Raw genomic sequence first — 22528 nt, 5'->3', positions numbered from 1 at the left:
GGACAGGATCTGTGAAACCAGCAGGTTTTGTCCCACGGTTGTGACCTTTCAGTGGCTTCAAAACTTTCTGTTCTCCAATTTAAATAAGTCTTTCCTTTCCTGAGATCTCAAGAGCCCACTCCACTCTCCTTATTCACAAACATCACAAACATTCACAGCCCAAGAAAGAGCTCTATCGAGGCATGATGACACACCTCCAATCCTAGCATAGGCAGAGGCAGACAGATCTGTGAGCTCAAGATTAGCTCGGACTACCAACTGTGTGCTTTGAAAGAAAATGGACCCCAAAAAAAGGAGTGGTACTATTAGGTATGGCTTTGTCAGAGTGGGTGTGGCCTTGTTGGAGGAAATGTCATTGTGGAGGCAGGCTTTGAGGTCTCATATTTGCTCAAGCCACACGGAGTGTCTCAGTTCACTTCTTGTTGTTAAACGGAGTAACTATTCCTCTGGTATTGATTTGCCATCACATAATTTGCTGCTGTAGAGAGAAGTCTATATATGAATGCCAGAAAAGTCTGGCTCTGGCTCCTGAGTACCGGGATCACAGGTGTCACAGCCTAGAGAAGAGCAGGGTTTGAAGTGTGGAGCAGTGGGTGGGAACTAACCTGGGATTTGTGAATTAGCTCTACAGCTGGCACAGAACTGAGTTCTTAGGACTAGCCTGGCAGTGGAAAGGAATGATTGTTGAGCTGTGGCTACCCAGGCCTTCTGAAAGGTTTCCAGTTTCATTTGACACCTCCATGTTGGCAATACAAAAATCTTAAAACTCCATCATACCAGAAAAAAATGCTCAGAAAGTTAATTTTTTTTTCTTTTCTCACACTAATTTTTCAACAAAGTTAAATAATACTTCGGCTAAAACCAGAATCAAAGCAAGATGCAAGCATTTTCATTGACTGAGTCTCAAACCTAACATCATCTTTGTTTTTTAACTTAGCTACTAGAAACAGAACACTTTGTGGAGCTGTGGTTATTGTTGCAGGAGGCAAGATTCCCTGTGTTCCATATGGAGTGGAACAGCACTGCAAACCCTTCTAATCCAAGCTTCAGGTTTACTGGCTTTCTGCCTCTTGCTAACTCAGTCATCCCTTTGGAAGAGGTGTGCATCTTCATGGCCTGGTCCCATGGGCATCCTATCAATCAATGAGCAGGTGGCAGGTGGGAGAGCCCAGACCTGCATGTCAGCTAATGGCTGCCTGTGCTTGCCTTTCAGGTCCAGTATTTCTTCAAGATCTTGGATAATTAATAATACAGAGAGTAGAGACGGCACAGACAGAGACAGTCAAGACCAGCGAGTCACACACGTGAGGAATGTGTTCATTCTTTTATTGTCCGTTGTTTTAACCTGACCGACACAAGATCAACAAGAGCACTGTACTCCTGGCAATTATTACATATGTTAGAACATGGGTTTGCACTGTGGACAACATTTAACACCAGTCTATGGGGTACTGCATTGCTTTTTATAAAGTTCAAAATAAAGATTTTATTTTCAAACAAGTGACTTTGGTTTATTTCATACATTACACTTTTTCTTGCAGAAAAAAATAAAATTGTACAACTGCATAAATATAAAATTCTTCCACCATGAAAATGGTTAAAACATTCATAAAGACACAGCACCAGCACATGATGCCTCCAGAGAAAGGAAAGAAGGAAAAGAAAACGTACAAAGCAAATGAATGAGCCCCATCACTAGCCAAAGTGATGGGCAGATCCAGATACAGACACAGCTTCGGAACACACTGGAGGACAGGGAAAGATGGCAGACAGCATTCAGCACGGAGCACAACACAACCCATCACCTTTGTGTTTTCTGTAGTGTCACTTAAAATTTAAAGGGCAGTTCCCCCATGACAGCCCACCCCACCCCCAGCCCCAGGAAATAAAGATAAAAATAAAGACCTGATACCACAGGAAAAAGACTATGGAGTGTGTTAAAAATGCTCATTGATGGGCCATTATCTTTGAAATTTCAGAGCCAAAAAAAAAAAAAAAAAATAAGAAAGAAAAGGGAAAAGTACCATGCCAGTTTTATTCCCATTGAATATTTACACCTTGGACAGCAAACCTTGCTCACGTAAAGTAGAAAACATATGATAAAACATGGCTTGAAAAATGACCAGAGTGCGCACCTATAGTACTGTACACTAAATAAAATAGACAAGGCGGCAATACTTAGGGGCCAGAGCACTGCTCACTACAAGTCAGTTATGGAATCTAATTTACAGTAAAAATGGGCACGTCCCAAGGCTCAATTTTTATTTTTCTTTTGTCATTTACAGTAGAATAAATATTTTGTTGCTATTGCTACACTTTAAATTTACATTCTAACCTATTAAATGCGGAAGCTAGTGTAAAGCATAGAGATTAAGTGTAGGTCCCATACGTATGACAGTTTGTTCAAGACTAGTAGGTTTGTGTATCTTTTTTTTAACTTATTAAATGGCTAGTGGGAAAGATTTGTGCTCGTGATCAGCTCTTAATTAAAATTTTTACCTCAAAGCGTCCCTGAAAACGGTCTTTCTCGCTGTACCCAATGTTCTCACCATATGCCTTACACTCAATGCGAATCTCAGTGTCCAAGGTGAGGTTGGTGAACTGTACAGCCAGCAGGGGCTGCAGATACTTGGGCTGCAGGAGTTTGCCATAGTAGGGATAATACTGCAGAGGGAAGCCATAGAATCCACCCATTCCGAAGTAATCTATGTTTCCGACTTTATCCTTGTCTTCATCTCTCTAGAAACCGAAAGGGAATGCAATTGAATTTCAATGGCACACATCACAGGTCTCGTCTTGTTCCTGAGTGCAAGATTCTCAACCCCTACCGTCTGCAAAATGATTACCAGAGGAAAACAAAAACCAAGCCACCCCATGGCATGCCTACCTCAAGCCTCTCAGAAGTGGGGGCCCCAGAGCGCTGGGTGGCCCCACAGGAAGGAAGTAATTTGGCCGTCTAGAGCAGCCAAAAAACACTCACTAGAGGGGGCTGCTTTCACTGTGCAAATGGAGACACTGAGACCCAGGCCAAGTAAATATTTCCCAAAGCTGGCTTGGCCTCCTAATAAGAAGGCCAATAGTGAGAGAAACTCCCTGGACTGTGGTGGATACAGCTTCATTACGGACACTGTCTCCAGCCGTATTGGTTTGCACGTTTGCCCCTATATCCTACATCTGACTCTTGGCTTGGTACCACAATAAAAGCAAGTTGGCCTGAAATTTTTAGCACATGCTGTGGGCTAGCTCACCTCTCGGGTCCATAAACCAGCATTCCATTAGATTAAATTCAGATATTTGAATTTCTTGTGCCAGTAAACAAACTTGTGTCTAGTTTCAATTCATTTTTTCAGAGGAACACCTGGAAGCAATTTCTTGTATTCAAACTGTCCCTTTAACTATGGAGTCACATTCATTTCCTCTCATCCTGCCCCACTTCCCTCCCACCCCCAGGAGCCCTGAGTGCATTCTTACCTTGCCAGTACACTGAACAGGTAGGACATTTGGATTATACTTGACCGCTGGGTAAGTCTCCAAGGACTCATTCTTGGGAGGCTAAAAGTGAAACCCACATTGGTCAACAAAATATTTTTTCCTGGAAAATAAAACTGATATATAGGCTAAACCAACAGAGACTGTAGACAAAAAGCTGCTGAACTAATAAAACACATCAGGAAAAGGAGGAAGTAACTCCCCTCATCAATTAAAGGATTCTGCTTAATTTGTTTGAAGAAGGTAAATATCCAAGTGTAGTGACCACCACAGAGCGACAAAGCACCGAGCACTGAGGGATGTGGGATGCTAAGCTACGTAAGCCTGCCTCAAGACAGCGGACAGTTAGAACTCAGTGACTGCTGAGGAGGCGGTCATCACACTGACGCCCAAGGACTCTTCCTTTCCAGTTCTGGGAGGTAATGCCAGTACCTAAAGCAGATGGAGTGCTGGGACTGGGTGAGCTCACGGGAAGACCCAGAGTATGGCCTGAAAACACGGCTCCAGCCAAATGTAGAGCCCTCCAGCTGCATTCCCGCTTCACATCTCCCTCCAAAGAAGGCTGATGACCATGTGTTTCTTTCTGGAAAGCAGCCTGGACACGAGAGTAGCACACACGCAGTCTAAAGCACAGCTACACCGACAGATCTATACATCAGTAAGGGATTCATATTGACACTGCCTCTTATAGACTATGAGAGAATGGGCATCCAGACTTGACTCTTTGGGGGCTTTCTGCTACCAATATTCCTGCCTTGAAAACTTAGAATAGAAAACACTGATTGACCTAAGATGTTGCCACAACGTACCCTCAGAAGATAAGGAACCAGGCACACTGACTGAAATGAGCTACTGCACTCTCTAACAAAAAAAAACTTCCACTGATAAACCAGCTGGCGATTTGGGTGGGAGAGACAATGAGAAGAAGCTGTGGATTAACTGGAGCCCAAATGTAAAAGGAGTCAGCATCTATCACAAAACAGGCCTTCCAGATGTGGGAAGAGAAATCACAACAGGCCAGCCTTTGCCTCTGTGCACCAGGAACCACTAAGAGTGTGTGCTGAGTGGCTTTAAAAGCCAGTGACCCGGAGAGCGGAAAGGCTTCCTTCAGATACACCACACCCGTTCCTCCTATTGCTAGGTTACCCTGGCTGTGGAAATGTCACATGCAAGCATGGAATAGTAGTGCTACCTATGGCACTATGGTTCCAGGCTTGTCTATAGGAAGAGTAAGAGTCTGCTGAAAGGTACACTAACATTCGCAAGAGACCCATCAGGACCACCAGCCAGCCACCCACTACTGGTTCTTGCCTCGGGTAGGGTAAAGGAGCTTTGATGAATTCTTTAAAGTAACCTTTCCTACCCGGCCTGGTAGCACACGACTTTAATCCCACCATTCAGGCAAGCGGAAGAATCTCTATGAGTTCAAGGCCAGCCTGGTCCACAGAGTTCCAGGACAGCCAGGGCTACATAGAGACATCATATCTCAAAACAAGAGAACTTTCCCTCTCTACACTGACTTTCTTTTGGGTAACAAGTATGGAAATCAATTAACATGCAGTGGAAACTGAAAAAGAAGAGGTTTCAGATAGGAAGTGAGTTTGTCCAGGTATCTCAATGTCTTGCAGTCAATTCCCCTCAGAATTCAAATGTATACACTAATGCTGGGCAGTGTGCATGTCATCTTTTGAGGAACCTTCAGGCGGAAACCATGCCTACGGAAGGACAGCAGTGTTTAATTCATGAGATGAGAAGAGAATGAAATAACCATGTAGAAGAGCCAAGACAACACCAGTAATGCTTTTCCTTCTTCTAAAGACTTCTAAAGTTCAGAGATGGTGTCATTTTCTGGGTTTTGTAAAGAAATCATCATTCAGGAATTATTTTTTTTTCAGATTAACAGACAGCAAGAATATTTCTGAAATATTCTTGTTGCTCCTTCAAGTCCAAACTAAAAGCAGCCTGTCTGTACTCGCACCACATAGCCAGGAAACACTCATGTGTGAAAATGACTTTTCATCTGGACACTGAGCCGAGTACCAAGAACAGGAACACAGAGCTGTGGCTGAGAGATGGGACTAGGAGGGTGGTGTCCATAAGGCCAGCCTCAGCTACAGAGTGACTGGGTAAGCTTGGGCTACACTAAGATTATTGTCTCAAAAAACAACAACAAAAAAAAAAAAACAAGGCGACACTCCAAAATTTGGCTGTGGCACTCGGTCTGCAAGTTTAGGGATGGAGATGGCTGCCCTTGAGGCAGGAGAAAGGCTTTGGTCTTACACTACTGATGGCACTGACTGCAAAAGTAACAGCGAGTGTGGCTTAAAACTTCCTGTCTCATCAGCTAAGCCACAGTGTGCCTGTACTGTAAAACCCCACTTGCCTTAGGTTTGAAGCCCACGACTCGGTTGAGCTTGATGATGACGCAGGGTTTGCCCTCTTTGTAGCCGAAAGATTCATCATTGAGTCCAGAGCAGTTCCCCAGCCAGTCGAGCTTGAACCTGCACACCTTTCGTTCTCCCCGCTCGTGATTAAGTTCTCCCCGTTCCTTGGGTTCGCTGGGCATACCTAGAAGCACAAACACATTTACAGAGTGCGCCAGCCGTCCGCTCTGCCCTGGTAAGAAGGTAAAGAACTTCTTGTTCCTGATAATTTCTCACTGAAGACAGAGCTACACATGGGATGTATTAGACAGGGACTTTCAAAGAGCTGTCTGCGTCCTTCAAAAGCTAAATGCTAGCAAAGGCAACCTTAGGGCTGTTAGTCTCTCTCTCAAAATACTTTTATTTATTTATTTATTTATTTATTTATTTATTTATTTATTTATTTATTTATTATGCATACAATGTTCTGCTGGCATGTATAGGCCAGAAGAGGACACCAGGTCTCATTACAAATGGTTGTGAGCCACCATGTGGTTGCTGGAATTGAATTCAGGATGCAAGAGCAGCCAGAGCAGCCAGTGTTCTTAACCCCGAGCCATCTCCCCGTTCCCTGTTAATCTTTTCTAATGCAGTGGTCTTCAACCTTCCTAATGCTGTGACCCTTTCATACTGTCCTATTTTCACTGCTACTGCTATGAAGTGTAATGTAAATATCTGTATTTTTCTGATGGTCCTAGGATCCCTGTGAAGGGGTCACAACCCACGTGTTAAGAACCACTGTTCTAACGGCTTGCTTAGTTACTTAGGCTAAAAGGAAGCTAGACCATGCCTAAGCAGCGGCAGCAGCAGCAACAGCATTGTGACTGACAGGTCCACACACAGCTGTGCTAAGAGACAGGCACTTTACAATAAGAACATGATGAATTAAAAGGACTGTCAACTTTGAGCTCAAAGGGTTTAGGTCAGAATTTTCTGAAGCTGCAGGAAAATATATTTTATTGTGACTTTGATGTATATTATTTATCGCTATCCTTATCATAATGTGTACTTTACTAAACTATTTCCCCTTCAAACATGATTTCACCTTGCTTATCACTTGTGTCTTTTTAATTATTGTAAAGTAAGGTGAAAACTTCATGGAAATTCTAACAAAAATCCAGTAATATTACCTTTAAACTACTAAATTAAGCAAAGAATGGCAACTCGGTCAATATTATGACCACATGAATCTACAGTGAGTCACTTACTGCCACAGTCCTCGAAAATCATGTCATCCTTCTGGGCCGAGTCTTTGTACTTCTCCAGGAACCTGACGATGTTTAGCACATAGGCCTCGTAGCTCTTGGGGTCATTAGGACGGAAGGAAATTTCAGTCTTTTGGATCTGAGGGATCTGTGTCAGTCCTACAGCAATGAAAGCCAGAAAGACAACGTCAGTGGGAAAGGCAATCAGGGACCTTCAAAAGCAGGCTTTCCCTGAACAAATAAATAGGCTTCTCTCACCCTCACCCCCACCCGGACTGGGCTCACATGATGCAGGCTTTAAATCCCCACTTCCCTTTCAAATTCAATCTGATGGCATTTAGATTAGATAGCTAAATGTACCGATGATGATATAATATCAGATACCATCCAGGTTCCTTGCCAACACTTCAGAATAGGCATTAACTTATTTTATGAATGAGAATACCACTTGCAATGTAAGGTTAAGAATTCTGGGCAAGGTTGCAGAGAAAGCAGAATCAGAATTCCAACCCAGGTGTGCAGTTCTCCAGCGTCTGTGGTTTTTCTAGTGCCTTCATATGCACACATTCTTAAAGCTGCAGTGCTAGCAGCCGGTGTACAGGTGTCGCTCCCTTTGATACTCCACATCAAGGAATTATAAAAATCCAATCTCTCTAACCTCAAGACTGCTCCCCAGAGATGACAGTCCTTTGGCTCTTAAAATGTAGGATAGTTTTTTTTCCAGCTTCAAATGAGAAATTTTAGTAAAATGTGTATGTAGTTGTCAATTCAAAGATCTAGGCATATCGGTACCTATCAAAGTGAAAGTCAAGATACATGAGACATGGGTTTGCATTCTCTATTATAAGTCTCTCAGGTCCGGAAGCCTGTGCCCTCACAGGGTTTCCTAAATGGGCACTAACTTAATACTACACAATAGCACTATATTCAGGTCAGTGAGTCGGAGAAGCAATCACAATGACATTTCACCCCAGGACAGCCAGATAAAAGGTACCCAATTACATTTCACTCCCAAATAAACATGGGATGATTCTTAAGTAGGAATACACCACACACACACACACACACACACACACACACACACACACTCTCACTGTGTCAGGCAGCCTCGTTGCTGTCTCCATCTCGCGACTGACCCTGTGGTGTCGGGGCCTGCTAATCAGGAGCTACACCTGACCTTGGTCCCTCACCGGTGGTCCCTCACCTGTGGCAGGTGGGAGCACCCATACCACTCTCCTCAAGCTGATGAAACAGGCAGCCCCATAGGATCCATCCCAGACCTACCTAGGCATAATCTCTAAGCCCAAAGCACCCTTGGTTTAGAATGACTGCTCTGGGGAATTAGAATTTAATAGTGGTGCCATCAAGGCAGACAATAGCATAATTAAAGTGGAAACATAACTAGCTCAATTAATTATTTAGCAGCACATTTGTGGCGCTTGAGAACAAGGCTTCAGCAGAAGCTGGAGTAAAGAGCAGTTAGTTTTTCCAGTGAGTGAGGGCTGCTTTGGGCTTCAACAGCGGCTAAGTGGGATTGGCCCGACTGCAGGGACTCCAAGCAGCCCCTCAAGAAGATGGCAGAGGGGATGGATGGAGATGAAGACAAGGAAGTGAGAGTGAGATGTGGATACAGTGCTCGAAGGGACGGTGGCACACGCCTTAAATCCCAGCACTTGGAAGGCAGAGGCAGGTGGATCTCTGTAAATTCTAGGCCAGCCGGAGCTATTTGTCTCCAACCACCAATGAAGAATGTACTGGAGGGGCCAATGAGATTCTCAGTAGGGAAAGTGCTTGCTGAACAAGCCTACTGAGCTAAGTTGAATCCGTGGGACCCACATGAAGGCAGGAGGATAAAACTGACTCCCTGAAGTTGTCCTCTGCCCTCCACATGTGAACCATAGCACAAGCACCCTGCGCCTTACATAACTGTAATATTTTTTTTTAAAAAAATGTAAAGAATTCTTGATAAGGCTAATGCAAAACCTAAAGCACACAGGAAAAAGGCCGTCCACAGGTAAAAAGGAATACTGTTTCAGAATTAACTAATAGTCTTCAGCTTGAAATAAGCAAAGGTTATTATGATTAAACAGTCTTTAAAAGTTCATAAGCCAGGAAATATTTTGTGTCTAAAATCATCTAAATATATTCTAGACAATCTTTGTACATTAGGCGGGAAGCTGGCATTGTGGTCTACCCATGGGCTTGGAAGCAGTGCAGCAAAAGCCACTGGCTGCTGCAAAGGGAAAGCAATCGTGGGCAAGTACAAAAGCTAGCACAGGATAGCAAAGGAAGAATGGTGCTGAGATAGACCGGGCAGCTAGAGAGCTGTTCCTAGTCTGAGTTGTAACCAGCCATTTAAGTCAAGGTGATTTGCCTGGCCGTGGGGAAGTGAAGGGCACACACCCAAGTGCTGGAGAAGAAAAAGACAGGCCAATAGGGTGTTTTCCTAGCACGGCTCTGGGGACAGAGAAAATGGAGTCTTGAGGGGCAGTCATGCCTAAGAGACGAAATGAACGCCTGTGAATCTGTCAGGCAGAACGGACGAAGAGTAGAACTGTGTGCTCAGGGTTACTCGGCTTTGCAAGGCCAGGGGAGGCAGCCTGAAGGGTGAAGAAAGCAAAGGATCACGTGTCAGGAGGCTAGGAGCAGCCCTACCCATCTTTCAGAAAGGAGGGAAGCTGGAAGGAACAGAACTTCAGGTGGCTGATGAAGGGCCACCAGTGTGGTGCCGGCAGTGCACGCTTAGGTCCCCAGCAGAGCAGGTGATTCAGCAGAAACCAACCTGCTAACAAAGCTCTGGAGTCCAATACGAGACTCTGTCTCACCCCACGAGCTGCAACAACTATAGTAACCTCAGGTCACACTGAAAGCAAACAAGGTAGGACCCAGATTGCAAGACAAGTTCGCCCGTGGCACTGTCCGTTCTGCCCTGGCTTCAGCTGGCATTCCCTGCTGCCCCTCCTTTGCCAGCCGTCTGTCTTCTCTAGCAGGGCCGCTCGAGGGGCTGTTTCTTTGATGTCTGTATGAGATGTAGTCTTGCCACTTCTCCAAAGAGAAAGGGAACACGAGGAGGTGGGACTACGGTGAGGGCTTTTCATTCTCTCACCACTTCAACCCCAGGTCCCCATTAACAGACAGGGTGACAAGTGCCAGAGCCCCAAATATGAGTTCTTGTAGCTCAGTTGTAAGCGTGTTTTTCAGGACCTCATGTTCACCTACATGCGTATGCTGGCCTTATCCGTAGTGAGACTATCAGCTACCCACTGCTTACCAACCGCCCTGTGAAACGGTGTGTACTGCTGTTACCTACGGTGCCACCACTGACCCAAAAGTTTGACGTGAAGTCAGTCCCATTCCTCTCTAGTCAAGGCAAACAGTGAAATCAAACACTGGAACCACACCAATATCTACCTCAGAGCTCAACCCCACACCCCTAGCCTGCTAACTGGTGCTTTTGCCAGCTAGTGTGCCTAGGCAGGATCTTCTGGCTTCCCCTTGCCACTCTTAAAGCTGTTAGTAATAACTGACCAAGGGTAAGCTCTGTCTGCAATGCTAACAACCAGAGGCCAAAGAGCAGGCCGTCAGAGCGCTGGTCACGGTTTCAAACCTTAGGCCCTGAAGCAGATCTAGCCTTCTACCTCTTGACTATCAGAGCTTAAATGCACATTAAGGAGGTGAAGCTCAGTACAGCTTTGCTCCGACGCCACCAGTGAATGGAGTCATAAACTAGTCAAGCCCTTACCTAAGGAAGTCACCTACGGAAGGACTCGGACGATCTGAGTCATGTTCATAACTGGATTCTTAACAAGTACTTCAATTTACATTAAGATCTTGAGTAAGAAAACAAAAGAGACACACATCCCTACTGCTGACTTTAGTGGGCGTGCACAGTACGGGGGGGGGGGGGGGGGGGGGGGGGGGGGGGAGCTGGCTTCTCACGAGCCAGCATTATGTTTCCAGTTAGGTTTACAGTGTAGCAAGTTTGTGACTTCTCAGTCTGCATGCAGAGCTGAAGTATTTAAAGGAGAATGGAGCCATTTTAACCTTGCAGCAGTTTCTCCAGTCAATCTCAAAGCACAGCTGCTTGGCCCTGTCATTTGATACAGCTGATGACTCACAGCCAAATACTCTCCAACAGGTATCATCTTCCACAGAATCCTCCAAGGGCACAGGAAGCTAAGAGAGGCGTTTACATGAAGCCATTCACATCTCCTACACACTGCAGGCTGAAAGTACTTTCCAATTAGAAAATGGAGGAACCAGAATGGCTTATACATATACAAGTGCACCTCCACAGTTATACACTTGGATTACCCCCCTTGAAGTGTCAATCTGAACAACCTATTATTTATTATTTTGTCTGTGGGGTTATTATCAACCTACCTAATAGAATTCTGGGAACCAGTTCCCTTCCACTTACTTTTTGCATCAGGGTTAGCATGTGACTGAAAGCTGGATTAGCCAAGAGTAAATGGCCTGCCTTGAGGCAGTGGTCACATACAGTCTTTCTACATCTGTACCTCAAAACTGCTCCTTCTGAAAAGTCTCGGAGGAGCATCTCACCTGTTTCTACAGACTACTGGGCAGTTTAACCACCGGTGGGGTACAGAAATCTGTGCCCCAGCTTAAACTAAATGCCACAAAGTCTGGTTGCAGGTCCTTCACCATTAAAGAATTACTCATCAGGGGACTTTTCTGATGCTTTATCTTTCAAAGTGGTTTCAAAAGATATTGTACTTGACATTTTAGAAAGTTCATAATTGTGTTCATTCCCAAAACAAGGAGGATAACCCTTCTTTATAAAGGGGAACACAGTAGACAGGCACTAGACGTTTTGCACTATGCGGTTTTTTTGGGGGGGGTCCAAGGTCAAACAAAGAACAAATATATACTTGACTTGTCTAACTCTAAAACATGACATTTGCTAATAGCCTGAAATGTGATACCTTAGTAAGTACCATACTATAGGGGCCTATCTATCCTTGCATAAAGTGGGAAGAGGTATAACACACCATGGGATCTTCTTCATTGCTCTAGCCTCTCTGGAGTCTGGTCAGCATCAGATGGTGAGTTTCAGCATCAGAGCATTAAATGGTCACTGACCAATCCCATCCTGTCTGATTCTCCATCGGCAGAAATGAAGGTGTCTTTCCCCTGCCATCGCCCAGGTTGGAGCTCTCTTCCTGTGAATGCCACAAGCCTGAGATGACACTGACTTAACTGCCTTTCTTCCCCCGGGATCATTTCCATTACTTTGTTAGTTCATCTTACTTAACAGAGGTCCTGGCTTGCTTACTCATCTTCAAATGAGTAAGATCCACTTTTCTGGAGTTCTAGGCCGACCTGAAACTTGCAGCCTCACAAGTACTGGGATTAAAGGCACAAGACATTACACCTGGCTTTCCAAAAATACTCTAAGTTAATCACTGGGCTTTCTTCATGCTTAGGAAACTCTAGAAATAAGCTACATGAGCAAGAAAATTATGGAAGCTTGAGATCTTCCTCTCTAAGCCCCTTTTTGAACCACAGGTGAAGAAAGCTTGTACTACCAATGCTATCTCCTCTGGGACAAGGTTGGCAGGGTTGGTCAGAGGGTGGAAAGAGAGGGCGGGAAGAGACCCAAATGTGTCAGCTATGCAATCACAAATTAACTGACTGACTAGAGATGGCATCAAAATCCCTAACACTCTGAAGTTACAGTTCCTCCAAGCACAGGGAAAAAGTGTCTCTATTCCTACACCTCTGAAATTGGAGAGGATTGATCATCACGTGACTTGCAAACCGTTTTTTCTGAGCCTGCCATAAAGACTTCTCAGGAGCCTGAAGCTTGTGGAGGGGTGGGGCTACAATGGCTATGCCCTCGTGAATTAGATTAGCTACGTGCCATTCTCAAGATGAAAAGCAAACGGCTAATGGTGCCCGTCCATGATCTGCTAATGTTCATCCACCACACCTTCCCGCCCTAATTCTGGTTGGGCACATGCCAAGAATTTGACCCTCTTAAAATAAAATGAGTCCTGTCCTCACTGAGACATCTTTAAGAGTAAAACAAAGAACCTCCCACAACTTTACAAGGAAGAAGAGAGAATACATTCCTACCTTTGCACCAGGAAGCATGCCAGGTGGGAACTCAGGGAATAACACATAGTGACCTTCAGTTCACTGCACAGTTGCTAGGATAACCTGGGGGTGAGGGACGGGTGACAGCCCGTGGAAGGCACTTTTCCATTAAATGAGGAGAGCAACTACTGCGCGCGCACATGGGAGCATGTGTGTGTACATGTACACTGTGCTTGGCTCGCCAGCAAGTTCAAGTGTACATGCACATGAGGAGCATGTGTACATGTACGTGTGCACCGTGCTTGGCTAGCCCAGATCCACCTGGAAGGATAAGCTGCTCTCACAAGAGATTCTCCTCTGGACAAAAGCCTGGATACAGAAGGGCAGGGACGGGTATGCTAAGAGGAGAGTTGGTTACCATGTCATTTAGGTTCACAGAAACTCTGAGTAAGTTTTCTAATTCACTGCTGTTTAAATACTTCTCAGGGAAAGCTGCGGTTTGACTGACTCCAGGAAACTTAAGTATGCAGCCTCCCCCTGTGCTCTCTCCCAGCTGGAAATTCAGAGCCTCCTGCTGCTAGTGGAAGGTGGGACATCAATACAGCAGCTCCTGACCATGCACTGCCATGAGTTTTACCTCTACAAGTACTAATGTTTTCCATTTATTTCCTGTCTAATCATCACAGGATATTCCTCCTATTGGATACATAGGAAACTGCAGTTTGGTGTGTTCAATGGTACTGGCGTGGTGGGGGCTGGCTTCAACTCCAAGTCCCTGCTCTTTCTTCTTAGGCTGATAAAATCTCATGAACCTCTGTGTAATAGCTTGGGTTTTAGAGACTGCTTTAACACTTAGATTAAAGCAACAGGAAGTTGGAAGCTGATTTTTGAGTTATGAAAATAGTTATCTAATACTATGTGCCAACATCTCGTCCAAGACGCTGCTGTCTCACTGGGGTAAGCAGGTTAGTTCCAACTGAGGAGTAAGATCTGGCAAGAAACAGCATCCACTGCTGTGACCATGTGACGCAACTGTCCTTAAATTTCCCTTCCATTTTGTACTTTCTCCTGTCTGTCTGTGACGTTCCCATCTGGCCTATCAGTTTCTCCATTATCCAACCTACACGATTACAGCGAGGCATGACTGCCACTGCTGGATCTGGCCAGACTCACACATGCCACTTGGAAGAGATCTAGTTACAAGGCATTTCGAAGTGGAAAGGACACTACAAACCCAACTGGCCACATTTGTATTCATGCCCCAAGGTCAGAAGACAAAGCGACCTAAGTAAGTCCCTGTATCTGTAAATGCTAAATCTTGCACACTTACCACGGACTTCTGACTCAGAACTTTCCCTCTTTGACCAAGAGAGAAATGGAGGCTTGGAGACATTAAGTTGAAGCCAAAAGTTGAGCAGGATGTATACTTCCACACATTTATTCAGTCTGCAGAGCTAATGAATCATTAATACCTCTCCAAATATGAATTCTCAACATCTGTTCTGAACGATGCCAAGAGGAGGGTCAAGTCAGGGTCCCTCAGGGATGCAGTGTGTACTTACGACTGTCCAGGAGCATGATATGTCTTGTCAGCCACTGCTCTACTGACCTGACTGAAGCTGACTATGATTTTCCAAAGCGTTAGGAGGGGTAGAGAAAAAAACTCATAGGACAGGGAGCCGTGTAGACTAAAACAGCAGCTAAGAACACGCAGACAGAAATGACCAAGATAAGGGACAGAGGAGACAACTGGGAAGGTGAAGGACTGAAACCTTCGCCCGCCCATGACTCAGACCAAAGGACAGGAATGCATATTTCCGAGATGAGCCACTCACATTCCTTCGGAGAAGTGAAGGTTTGTCAGGTCAGTCCAACTGCTGAGCACACTAAATATAGGTGCTAATAGAAAGTGCTGGGAAAAGAGGGGAGCTGGGGGCAGGGGGAGGGGATGGGGCACCTCAGTCAGGGCAAGTTCAATTGCAAACCCTGACTTAAAGCATCAGACACTTTGGCTATTTGTTTTGGTAGGTGAGATTTCTTTCTAGAAAAGAACTAATTTTTTTTTAATTTTATTTTATCGAGTCATTAATTTCTGCCAGGCATGGTGGCACACACCTTTAATCCCAGCACTCGGGTGGGTGAGGCAGGCAGATCTAAGGTCTGGTCTAAAGAGCTAGTTCGAAGACAGCCAGAGCTACACAGAGAAACTCAGTCTCTAAAAACAAAAACCTAAATAAATAAGTCACTTATTTCTCCAAGGTTTATATAGTCTTTTTTTATCTTTGCCTCAAGCTGAAGTTATTAAAAAACAGCACCATGACCAAAGGATAACTTTTAGTGGCATAAGGGCTGTGTGCTAATAATTATGACGATTACTCATGTCGCTATAAGGACTCTAGTAGAAGACAACATGGAAGTCAAGCCTTATGACCACAGCAGCCCAGGAAAATATAGAATATCCTAATTTCCCAGCACATTCGATCTTTCCAGAGACCCACTTTTTGGTACAGTAGCTGCTGGAGTCTGTGCGTCGTGAAATAGGTTTAAGTTGTTCTATATACTTACACATTTTCTCTTTTACTTCCCACATATATATATAGATATATAGATATAAAGATATATAGATATAGATATCTGAAAATATTCTGGAATTTTTTTTTTTACTTGCACTTAGCACAATAAGACAATGATTACCGCCTTCACATTCTGTAGCTTCTTCTTCCTCACAGCCAAGGAGAGCAAGATATGTCGGCCACAGGCACTGCTCAGTGACTGACTGTGCAGGGACCCACTGTCACCTACAGAAGGCTATTTCTGAGCCACCAAACCCTTGCCCACACAGGACAGTCTTTGTCACCTCCCTACCCCACCCCACCGCTCAAGGTCATTTATGGTGTGAGTCTGGTTACCAGCTCTGCCCTACAGGCAGGAAAACCACACAGTAAAGTGTTTACTGCAGCTCAGCTGCCTGCCATTTAGCCCCAGGCTTGTGGGCAGTGACCTTCCATAGGGTGTGACAGACTGGTGTGTCCTCCCTACCAACAGCAGCCCAGTCACAGCAGGGGACACTTGTGGAGGGTTGTCTTTTTTGTGATAATCTTTTTGCTCATTGAAGTTTTTAGAGAGAACAGAGACAGTAACTGGAAAGGGGCTCACAAAACCACAAACAGGTTTAAGAGGTTGAGATGGCAAAGAGGGTGTCTGTGTTCAAGGTCAAACTGCAAACAGTAACAGGTGAGTCATGGCTCCTCTCTGGGGGCAGGATTTTTTTCTTAAGGATTTATCTGAGTTATGGTCACCTCAGTAGTGAAAAAAAAATGTGTTAGTGCTGAAAGGGCCCTAGAATAACCCCACTGACCAAGCCCTTGAGTGTTAAGGCCAAGCAGAATGAAGCCCCAACAGGACCTGATGTGCTTGGTCCTACAGTGAGGCTGTGTGCTCCACCGGCACCCCCACCGGCACCCCCGAGCTGTGCAGACATCTGCAGCCATCTGGAGCTGAGCCGCAATGCACCAGGAGTCGTGGCTGCAAAACTCCTCCCGCTTCCTTCCCATGCTTAGCTCAAAGCTCTACTATGGAACAATTTCCTGAAGGTGTCTTCTCGGTTGGACGTGGTACCCCTTCAACTGCTGGAGGAGAAGCCACTCCCTGGGTTTTACCTGGCGGGGCCACACGGTCCTGGTATGTGGGCTTCAGTTCATTGATGGTGAGAAGCATCACTTGGATGGTTCCAATGAAGATGCCAGCCAGGCAGCCATAAAATATCACGTAGAACAGAAGGATCTTAACTGTGGGGAGAACAGACGGACATGGGGGTGAGGTCGTCAAAGACTGCCCTTCCCAAAGATGACCAGAACTCTTTCCAGTTCCTCTCCACCTGTTTCTCTAGGGCTTCCTTTGCCAGCACAAACCCAAAGAGGGAACTGCACTCTTTCTTGGAAGGTACAGGTAGAGGAATGTTCAACAGTAGCTAAGTCTAACAGGGAGTAGTTACTTCCTCCTCTGAAGAGACCCAATCACCAGTGCAAACGTGCAGCCGCATTCACACACTTATGCAATGCATCCAACCCACGACAGTATGCTCCCTAAGGGGCATGCATCGCTCTGCTGCTCCCCCAAACACCGAGATGCCTAAGAACAACCAACTCAGAAATACACACTGAAGCTCTCCTTGGCAAGTCTATCTACAGAGCACTGTCATTTTCTTCAGGAGCACAGGGTAATTAGGAACCAATTAAACATACAAAGGAAATCCTATGATACAAATGGCCACCATTTTTATACCTCCTCCCCGGCCCAGCAGAGTAAGAACTGGCTACATAAACTCAATTTTCTTTTTCTCACAGCTAACAGAATGGAGGCTGAGTAAGAGCAAATTTGAAAAACAAAAAGCAAGCAAGCAAGCAAACAAACAAAAAACCGCCTTAAACCAACATAATGTTGGTGGAGTGGAATAAGGCTATCAGTTACTGGTTTACAAGGATTAGCTGCTGATTAGCAGCATAGTAACAGGCTGTACTAGGCATTGCCTGGCTGTCTTGTGCCAGCCAAACAACCCGAAGGGAAAAGTGGGACCGAGAGAACTGTGAAGTTATCAAAATCATGGCTACACAAAGGAGGCATGGGTTACTCCTAAAGGGTCCTAGGTAAATGCCCTAGAATAAAAGGATTATTGAGGAGTATGTGTGCATGATGGGGGCCAAGAATAAAGTGGGCACACAGTTGTGAAAATGAGCCATGCAGTCCTCTCGAAACATCGAGAAACACCCAACGTTCCCATTAAGATACAAGCAAGGAGTAGGAGAGACGGCTGCATCATTTAGAACCACAGCCCTCAGCTGTCCCTTCCTCCTGGCAGAACAAGGGTTAAGTGCTGCATTTGGTATCCAGGCAGCAGTAGGCAAATGGCAAGGTTGTGACGTCAAGGGATCTGGAAAATTTTTCCAGCGAATGTTCTGCAGAGGTACAGAGTTGGTATAACCCAGTCAGCAAGACAGCTCCTGAGAGCCTGGCTTTTCAGCTGCTTTCTGATCCTGTGGCCCTCCCAATGCCATCCTTGGTGCTCTTAGCTTAACCAACCACATTTGCCTCTTCTAACAGCCACAATCTTTGTACTCGTTCCCTGGACTCCAGGTAGCTAATCCTAAGCTAAGAAAGTGCAGAACTGACGCTATTTCAAAGGCGAATAGATGGGGAAATGAAGTCATTTTATAAGCACAATGATTGAGCTAAAGAACATATGCACCCTTTCCACCCTACCTACAGGACAGCAAAGACAAGTGAGGAATTCTGCTGTTCCTGGAGATTTACTTAGTAAATCTGTCACCACAGTGAAGTTATTTGGTTAGAGTATATAGCCTGCAGGTCTGGTGAGCTTAGGCAATGAACTCCAAGACCAAGGCTACCAGGGGCACAGAGAAAAAGAAACAAAAGCTAGATTAGTTCCATCAACTAGCTGGGAAGCATGATGTGAGGGGTTGGATTGTAAGCTTTAGAAACATTTTTTCCCCTTTAAAGCAATTTTTCTTCTCTTTCTGTATTTAAAAAACAAGGAAAGCTGGAAGTTTTGATATATATATATATATATGTGTGTGTGTGTGTGTGTGTGTGTGTGTGTGTGTGTGTGTGTATATTCTTTAAAATGTCAAAAGGTTTTAAAAGTTGCATGTGAAACTGATAGCAATATAAATACAATATATAAATATAACATAAAAACCTGCCAACACCTGTATTAGCGTAATTAAAAGGTAGAAGGCACAAAGTGATTTGTAAGTTGTGACTTCTCCAGCAGGTGACAGACTCGAGCCTCCTGCCGTCCATCTTGGGGAAAATCTACCTATAAGCAAAACGGAGCCAAGGGCATCCTGCCCTGGTCCCAAGGGCATCCATGTTGGGCCCAGCGCTGGAAAGGGGGCCTCTCTCTCCGAGACAGCTATTGTTGCTATATCATCTGTGATTTCTTACATGTCAGAAGGGAACAGACATGTTGGCACAAAACAAACTGGGTTTCGAGCTCAGCACCCACAAAATGGAAGGTGAGTTCAGATGGCTGCTTCACAGAAGCCAGTGTGTATCACTACCTCACTGGATGTAACTATCAAGACCACACATTCTCATTCTCTCTCTGTCATGGAAGGGCTGCCCCATTAAAGGTCAGCTTACAGAACAAATTGTTCCATACTGCCTTCCTAACCCTCTAAAGCAAATATTATTCAAAGAAGGAGTGTGAGATTGGAATGAGGAAAGAAATATATATTTAAGAAGTGGAAAAACACTAGAGGGCAAATTTCACAAGGTACCTGGAGTCAGTGAGATGCTGCAGGGGCCAGACCACCAGGAAAAGGAGTCCCAGCTAACCTGGGAGGAGGGGCCAGTTCTGCAGTGCGCCTCCTAGGCCTGAGTTACAACGGGTTGCTAGGAAATGACCCTGGCTGTTCATCCTATACATACCTCACATTTCCCTTCACGCTTCCCCTTCCACATGACAGAGAAACAGGAAAACTATGGTCATACCCCCACTGAAGAATAATCCCCCCAAAGAAAATGAAATATAAAGTGAAGTAAGAAGCCATTAATTTAAGAACAACCTCTCCCCATGGCTTGGGGATACCTAGGCTTCGCAGTAAGGCCGTGCAATAAGACTTCACCTTGACTAACCTTGAAGTATGATGCATTATTAACCCTTCATTTCTTTCAGTTGAAAGGTTCCCTGACTTCATTCTTTATTTGGAGGGGGAGGTTAAGAATCACATATCCCAGCTTCTTCCTTTTCAAAATGTCAGCCAAGCGCCGTTTCCCTGACTCATTCTCCAGTCTATTTCCATAGACCCTCCCCAAACAGGAACACTGCATCCATCCCTAGTTTTCAGGGTTCCCTTGGTGACTGCGATGCTGGTGCTATAGGGGAGGGAGGGGGAGGAAGGGAAAGAGGGGGTAGAAGTGGTGGTGGTTGTGGTGGTGATACAGGAGGAGGGGGCAGTGATGCAGCATAGGGGAGTTCCCTCCCTCCCTTCCGCAGTCACGATTCACGGATTTGTCTACAACTACGCCCTTCAAAATGACCTTTTAAAAAAACCTACCACCTTAACAACGCAAAGAGGTCAAAAAAAATATATATGGTATCTAATTTTCAATGGGTTAAAAGGGGATTACAGCCAAGGAAGCAACAGGCTGCATGAAATCTTCTAAGATGACCTGTTTCTTCATGTGTACCATGCATATCTTAAAAACATCAGACGGCCATGTGTCTCGCCAAGGCTTAAAAACGGCCCTGACGTGGAGCTCACTGGGCCATTTCTGGGCTGTGATGACTCCGAGGACCGTCTCTAGGGTAAACCCTAGATGTGGCCATGAAATACTGCAGTATGGACGCATTTCTCCTCCCCATTTCCTCTCCATTCTAGGTACATTTTTAGGCTGGAAGAATGATGCTATCACAGCATCGCCTGCATTAGAACAGGTTAGCTCACGAGTTTCTCTCACAGTCCCCAAATCTCATTTATCTAAGGTGTTAGATAAATCTCATTTATCTAAGGTGGGAGATGAGGAGGGAAGGCACATACATAGTTCTCCTGGAACCTGACGGAGTTTCCCAGGAGGGAAGGCTCAGGAGATGAAGATCCCGACCGTGCCCATAACCCTCAGTCTAGCCAGCTCCAGCCCGCACCCGCGCCTCATCCTGGGGTCCCCTCATTTGTCACTGGATGCCAAGTCCAGGCCCGGGCACTCCTAGCATCGCCTACCACCCAATCCCCGATACTCTGGACAGCCCCGTGGGCGCCGAACAGTCCGCAATGCCCGCGCACAGGGATGCGCTTCTTAGCAAAAAGCAAGGCGCGGGCGGCGAGCGCCGCGGAGCCCTGTACTTACACCAACTGCCACCGGTCCTGCCCAAAAACTCCTTCTTCTCCGAGTTCCATATGAATTTCTTCCAGCTGCCTTCCTCCTTGGCTTTTCCGCGGGCCATGGTGGCGGCTCAGCTGTGGTGGCCGAGGCCAAGGGAGGGCGAGTGCGGCGCGCGCCCTGGCGTCCTCGCGGCGGCTGCTCGGTGTCCCCCGCGGCCCGGCTCCAAAGGCAAGACGCGCCGCTGCCGCTGCGGCTCTGCGAGTGCGAGGCGCGCGGCGGAGCAGCCGAGGCAGAGCGGGAGGAGGGGGAGGTGCGGCGGGGGCGGAGGGAGGAGGGACGAAGGAGGAGGGCGCGCGCGGGCTGGGCGGCTCCGAGCCCCGCACCTAGCGGTGGGCGCGCGGCCGCTCTCGCGGCTTCTCCCCGCGCTCTCTGAACGCTTTTCGGGGGGCTCGGCGAACCCCGCAGCTGCCGCTCCAAGCTGTAGCTACACCACTCTGCTTGCTGTGACCTCTGCCGAGACCGGTCAGAGACTAAGAGGGAAAGTCACCGGGAAGGACGAGAGGAGCGGAGCGCGAGCTCGACACACGCGCGCGCAGGCTACGAGCCGGGAAATTGGCTGAGGGCGCACGCCCTACCTTTACTATATACCGCGCCTCCGCCACCCGTAGCCACGCCCACCGGCGACACGGCGGACCAATCGCCAGCGCCGAGAAGGCGGAGCCTGAGACCCGAAGGGGCGGGCGCGGGGCTGCCACAAAGGAGCCGGCTCGGCTAGAGGGGCTGGCGCGGCAGCGGGGGCGCGGAGAGGGACTCGGGGTTGGTGAGTTGTACCCCGGGTGCTCTGCGCGTCCCATCTCCGCCCCGAGCTGTTCCCGGACACTCCTTAGGCTGGTGCGGTGACTTGCACCTGCGTCGATCTCTGGGAGCCCCGGAGACCCCAGTCTTTTGGTATCTTCCTCGTGTCTGGTACCCCCACACACACCTCCTGGCCTGGCTTTGCTGCAGGTCCACCTCTCCTAGGCCCTAACTGGGTGGAGAAAGGTCACTCCGGGACGCTAGTGACTCTGCCCAGCTCTGCTCCGCCTCTCCGCTCCTGCACCTGCCGCCCTCTCGCAATCTCGGCCACTGCGGTTGCAGTTCCGGCCCGTCCCTCACCCAGCAGGCCAGCCCAGCGGGCAGCCTGGGTTCCTGACTTCTGGGCTGTGCTCCTTGTGGGCGGCCTGAACCACCTCAAGCCGGACAATTGCCAAACCCACCCTGGTCTATAGCTGGGAACTGGTTGTGGCTCCTGCAAGTCTAGACCCCGGGAAACAATCTCTGCACATGACCCGGCCACCTAAGACTCTCCTGGCCCAGGTCCGTGGCTGGTATTCTCCTTGGCTTACTGTTGTATCTCACTGGGGGCACCCCTACCCTCTACTGTAGAATTCTTGGAATGACAGAACACTCGGGAAAGGCCCAACTCATGTGTCAGGGCGTCGCAGAGCCCAAGGTTGGACATGGCCT

The 22528-nt window shown here is 46.7% G+C and overlaps 2 protein-coding genes across 3 annotated transcripts in view; one reads left to right on the top strand and one right to left on the bottom strand.

Moving 5' to 3' along the window:
- The window catches only part of Nme7 (NME/NM23 family member 7), a 150514-nt gene extending 148494 nt beyond the window's left edge, over nt 1-2020 (top strand). For both annotated transcript variants that reach the window (XM_087906329.1, XM_087906328.1), the window contains one exon: nt 1214-2020. In XM_087906329.1, coding sequence (XP_087762455.1) covers nt 1214-1246 — 33 coding nt within the window. In that variant the 3' untranslated portion in view covers nt 1247-2020. The remainder of the gene's footprint in view (nt 1-1213) is intronic.
- On the bottom strand, nt 1310-21642 carry Atp1b1 (ATPase Na+/K+ transporting subunit beta 1). Its single transcript, XM_085687984.2, has 6 exons — nt 21047-21642; nt 16837-16965; nt 7121-7276; nt 5873-6057; nt 3472-3552; nt 1310-2739 (listed from the first exon to the last, which is right to left on the bottom strand). Exons 1-6 carry the CDS (start codon nt 21141-21143, stop codon nt 2476-2478), a joined length of 912 nt encoding a protein of 303 aa, XP_085544110.1. The 5' UTR covers nt 21144-21642; the 3' UTR covers nt 1310-2475.
- Between the last annotated feature and the right edge of the window lie 886 nt (nt 21643-22528).

This window comes from Myodes glareolus, chromosome 5, assembly GCF_982192425.1.
Source record: "Myodes glareolus chromosome 5, mMyoGla1.1, whole genome shotgun sequence".
In the NCBI taxonomy this organism is placed as follows: Eukaryota; Metazoa; Chordata; class Mammalia; order Rodentia; family Cricetidae; genus Myodes; species Myodes glareolus.
Note: the sequence above shows the minus strand (reverse complement) of the source record. Positions and strands in the feature narration are given on the sequence as shown.

Bases quoted from the DNA above. Each gene is read 5' to 3' on its own strand.
- Atp1b1 (XM_085687984.2), bottom strand. From the start codon at position 21,143: ATGGCCCGCGGAAAAGCCAAGGAGGAAGGCAGCTGGAAGAAATTCATA. The intron at 7,277-16,836 runs GTAAAACCCAGG...TCATTGCTGTAG, and splicing joins GGACCGTGTGGCCCCGCCAG to GACTGACACAGATCCCTCAG. The intron at 3,553-5,872 runs GCAAGTGGGGTT...TTTCACTTTTAG, and splicing joins TCGTGGGCTTCAAACCTAAG to CCTCCCAAGAATGAGTCCTT.